Consider the following 5,000-nt stretch of genomic DNA (forward strand, 5'->3'; position numbering starts at 1 on the left):
GACGACTCCTTCCTGTGACAGGAGAGACCAAATGAGCCGTGTTCGTTGGAACCGCACGCTGTTTGAGCGTCTGAACCGACCTGGCAGCGCCGCGTCATGCAGGGTTTGGTGGAACTGGTCCAGGACACGGAGCTGTTGTAGGACTGACCATCCAACACGCAGCCTGCAGGAAAGGACAGGTAAAACCCTCCGTGTGGTCACGGGGAGGAACCAGAAGCCGAGGAGCCTCTGCACTGAATCAACAGCCTATTCATTTCACGCAGTTACTGTAAGTGGCCTCAGATCAATGTTTAACCTGATCACAGCCATTGATCTGCTCCCTTAGTGTAAAATAAACTGACTACTGAGTGAGACCGGAAGGCGAGCGCCTCGCAAACATGTCCCCGCCGCCGAGCTGCACTGAAGGCATTGTTCCTGACTAAAGTGTAACTCAGCATGTTGTAGTATAAGGTGGTTAATGGGGACAAGTTTAAACTGTTACCCAATAAAAGCGGGCGTCTGAGGCTGCGTATGATTTCATGAAAGGGAGGAGCAGGGACGTGGCTCTGTTCCAGGGCAAACACACACAGGAGTCCTAAACTTGATCAGTGGCCACAGCTTAACCGCACAATAGAAAAGCAACGCGCGTTGCCACGGCGACGTGGGGATTTCCATGTTCCACTGGAGCTTGTTCCAGTCTCGTAACGAAGGGCTGTGTCGTAAAACAAAGGGCTGGTGGTGGAAGGAGACCGCGTGCCGTCAGAGCAGGAACCCGCACAGACATGTGTCACGTGTGGACGGCGCTGATCCTCACCTTTACAGCGCTCACAGCAGGCGCCCGTCTGCTTCACCACCAGCGCGCAGTCCTCCGACACCGGCACACACTTCTCCTGCTTGCAGTCGGCCTTCCCCTCCTGCACAGAGCACAGGCTGCAGGTTAGGAATGAACAGGTGGCGCTGACCCTGGATCAGCGTCAGCGCCACCAAAGCCAGGCTGGTTTCACTGTCTCTCTAATGTACTGACGTTCACGCTGCTCATTTAAGAAATCAGCAGGAGACGCTGCTTTTGACCTCAAACCTTCCAACCACAGCAGCACACAGTCCAGTTGCTGCTCCACCTCAGGAAGCGGCGCCGGCACCGGGCGACTGGGCCGGGTCGGAGCCGCTTTAATCCTCTTGGCTTTCACACCCCGCTTTTATTGCCGACTCCTTCCACATGCGGCGTGCGCTTTATTTGACACACTGAGGCTTCATAAAGCGGAGGCCGGTCCCGCGGCCCAGCTCCAACCAGCACGGATCAAAGCAGGGCAGGAACCAATCAGCCGACCACGAGGACAGATGATGTCATCACACAGAGGGACGGAGGCGGAAAGACGTGACGGAGGACATGAAACGGCAGCAGCGAGATAAAGATCAGCTCCATGGGATCAGCTCAGGCCAAGCAACTTTAACGTGAAGGCGCTGGGCTGCTGTCGTGGAAATTTCCCATAAAGAAGGAACACTTTTTCCATTACAGCTACCACACATTCAAACACAGACCAAGGCTCCTTTAAGAGACTTATTGGCCACAGAGTCTCCAAGGTCACGTCCTTCTCTCTGTTATCCATTAGCTCAGAGTGGTGTTAGTGCACCCCCCCCCCCCCACACACACACTCTCTCTCTGTGTAGAGGTCAGGGGTCACCGCAGGTCACCACACCTTATAAACACTCAACATACCACCGTGGCACCGGGGCTGAGTGCTCTGTCTGGGCCGAGGACAACGACCCACCACCATCCCCACACACAAACACGCATAAGCACACACACACACACACACACACACACACACACACACACACACACACACACACACACACACACACCCACACAAACACCCACGCCACACCCACCACCCACACCACCACACGCACACACACGCACACACACACACACGGACACACACACACACACGCACACACACACGGACACACACGCACACACACACACAAACACACGCACACACACACGCGCGCACACACACTGTGCGTCTGAGCTGCAGGAGGAGAAAGTCAGCGTTTAGCCGCTGTGTTTACTCGCCACCGTCTGGAGATACGAGCTCTCGCCTCTGAGTCCTTCAGCTGCTCGTCCTGTAAAAAGCCTCCGACACCTGTAAAAGGACGAGCGTCTACTTTGATACGGGACAGAAAGAAGCTGCTCTGCACGGCGGCAGGATAAGGCTCACGATGGATTGAAGAGGTTGTGACATTAAAGACTAAATCAAGCAGCATCTGTTGATGAGGCTCCTGTTGTTTGTGTATTGACCGTCTGCTTATTACGGTAGTTTCCGTGAGGAGGTTGTGCTGCTCATCGTTCATCGCTCAGCTGAGAACAAACTGATGGAGCCAGACTTCCTGGCTGCAGCGTGTGGCAGTAGCGCTGTTCTGCCACTGGGGGGCGACATGCTCAGCGCGTCACTCCCCTCCTGTCCAACGTGTTCTCCTCATCCATCACTTTCTCTTCATCTCACACATGTTTTTCATCTCTCCCTCTATTGTGTCATCAGAATGTAAACTGCCCCCTCCCTCCGTTTGTTGCCCTCGTCCTCTTCTCTGTCACGGTGAAGGATAGAGAGATCAGTGGGATCTGTCGGACTCTCAACCTAAAGACCCACTTAAGCCCTCGGACTGCGACCCCTCCCTGACCTTAACCTCCCCTTTTCACCGTGACCTTCCACCTTTCCCCCTTCCTCCAAAACAAACGGGTCGCGACCCCCGCTGGAGAGCAGGAGCCGCGTAGCTTAGCGACGAGACGGCAGGTAGGAACGACGGGACGTCCGAGGAGTCTCCACACTCCACGTTCCCTCTCTGACCTGCGGCAGCGGCGCCGCGTCCCGTCAGGCTCCAGATGATTAAATCTATTGAAGCAAAGACTAACTGAGTCACCTGATTCCTTCATGATTCCACTGAGGAACTCAACTCCTTAAACTGGACTCCGACACACACAGACTCTGTCCAGGTTATTGGGTAACTATCAGTAAACGCTCCTGTATCGATCAGCTACTGTTTGAGCTGTGGACACGACCTTTGACCTCTCAGCCATGGATCACAGTTACACATCTTACATTACGTTGTGGAAAACGTTACTCTGGATCCATTCACAGGCTGCTGTGACATTTGACCTCTGCCTATAAAGGCCCGAGTTAATACTGAGCCAGACTGAGGACGATGACAGAGGGGAAAAAGACACGGAGATGGACAGACTGATAGACGCGGACGATGAAGGAGCGTGACGGGATGTGCCGCCTCTGCGAGATAACAGATCGTCATGGCGACCCGCCTGCCGGCCCGTCTGCGGGTCGCATCCACTCCTGGCCCCATCGCACAATGGCTCCTCTGTGTCCAGCCCAGCGCCATTAGCAGGTTCTGTGGACCGACCCCGGGCCCAGCGCTGAGTGACACCGGAGCTGCACGGGGACACGAGGAGAGCAGGGAGAGCTCTGCATCTGCTACTGTTCACATCAACAGCCCTCTGCAGGAGAGCAGGATGAAGAGAAGCAGCTGAGCTCAAGCAGTTTTAACTGAAGGTTTGTGCAGATTTAAGATTCACAGCAGGAGGACAAAGAGGTCGTGTGCTTTTTAGTTTAAAGGTGATGAAGGTGATGAAGGTGATGAAGGTGCAGTCAGCAGGTTTTATCTGATGTCTGCCTGATAACACGGAGGACGCCGGAACCACAGCGATGCGGCGCCATCTGTCCTGATTGGCTGCTCTGTTTGGACTGGAACCGCACAGTCTGCTTTCAGCTGCATTCAGACACACACTAAACAGAAGCTGCATCATCTCAGGTCGAAAACACGTCTGTGTGTTTTAGTTGGAACACGGTGTTGAAGGGCAGAACCACCAAACCCCCTGTGCTGAGCAGAACCGCTCTCTGCTGTAGAGTCTGGTACCATCGCTTCACACGCTGAGCTCTGAGGAGGACGAACGTGAGGCAGACGGCGTCTTCAGCAGCGACTCAGAAAAGCCTCATTCATCCTCTCGTCCCCTAAAACAAAGCCTGCAGCAGAGAGCTGGGGGTCAAAGGTCACGCAGCACATGTTCCACGCAGAGGAACCGGGCCACGACGTCCACAGTCCCCACTGCATCTGCTCCTCAGGCTGCAGAGGTTCACAACAGAAGCTTTGCTGCATTTGCACAAATCCAGTTTCGTCCAGAGAAACTGCTTAAAAAGGGATTTCATGTGAAAATGCAGCAAATCGAAGCAACACAAGGTCCTGCCGACACATGTCCAGGCTCATTATTGTTCCTCTCAGCCGCTGACGAGAGCTCACCAGGCAGACGCAGGTGATGCAGGGGTTGTCCGTTATGTTGGGGATGTGCAGCACCTCTCCCTCGTTGTCACAGCTGGCTTCAGTGCCTGTTGGAGACGGACAAAGAGAGCGGCTGAGCGTTGAGCTGAGCTCAGCAGGTCAACGTGACGCTCACAGCCACCAGCTAGCGCTTTTCCAGGCCTAGTGGAGATCCTGTGGGCGGAGCCTCCGGCAGCGACCGGGCCACAGACACTCATCACCCAGCGACGCGGCTCTGCAGCGCTGAAGAATGTTCTAATGGCTTCAGTCATTGTTTGGCCTTTATGAGCTGCACACGTCCCGTGGAGTTGAGCCTCACTGGCTCCAGATGAGTGGATTTATAGGAAGCTGCTACGAGCTGCGACCGCCGGCAGCCACAAACCTGTCCTGCAGGTCGCGTCGCCCACGTCGTGTGCGGAGGTAAAACATTTGAGCCGAGGTCCTAAAAACGTGAGTGGGACGGTTCGTTAGCGGCGCCAGCGTAACCCGAACCAGCGGAAGCCGGGCTTTATGGGTCCACATGTCAAGCGGGCGGGACCGCTCAGCGGTTCGTTCATGTGTTCATGGGTTTGGACTCTACAAGGTCGCTCCCGGCGCGGCGGCACCGTGAGCCGGGTCAGCGCAGGCCGAGGTGGGTCCGACCACTTCCTGTCTGTCCTCACGTCTACCAGGTCATGTTTAAAAAGCACATTTGT

General features: G+C 55.2%; 1 protein-coding gene across 2 annotated transcripts in view; it reads right to left on the reverse strand.

Moving 5' to 3' along the window:
- Positions 1-5,000, reverse strand: part of bmper (BMP binding endothelial regulator) — a 13,809-nt gene that overhangs the window by 5,967 nt on the left and 2,842 nt on the right. Inside the window, exons 2-5 of one of the 2 annotated variants that reach the window (XM_029129459.3) lie at positions 4,288-4,373; positions 794-893; positions 81-163; positions 1-12 (exon numbers count right to left, since the gene is read on the reverse strand). The exon at positions 1-12 is cut by the window's left edge and continues 79 nt beyond it. In XM_029129459.3, the coding sequence (XP_028985292.1) occupies positions 1-12; positions 81-163; positions 794-893; positions 4,288-4,373 (281 nt within the window). The remainder of the gene's footprint in view (positions 13-80; positions 164-793; positions 894-4,287; positions 4,374-5,000) is intronic. The other variant, XM_029129460.3, reaches the window with a different exon arrangement.

Source organism: Betta splendens, chromosome 16 (genome assembly GCF_900634795.4).
Source record: "Betta splendens chromosome 16, fBetSpl5.4, whole genome shotgun sequence".
Taxonomy (NCBI): domain Eukaryota; kingdom Metazoa; phylum Chordata; class Actinopteri; order Anabantiformes; family Osphronemidae; genus Betta; species Betta splendens.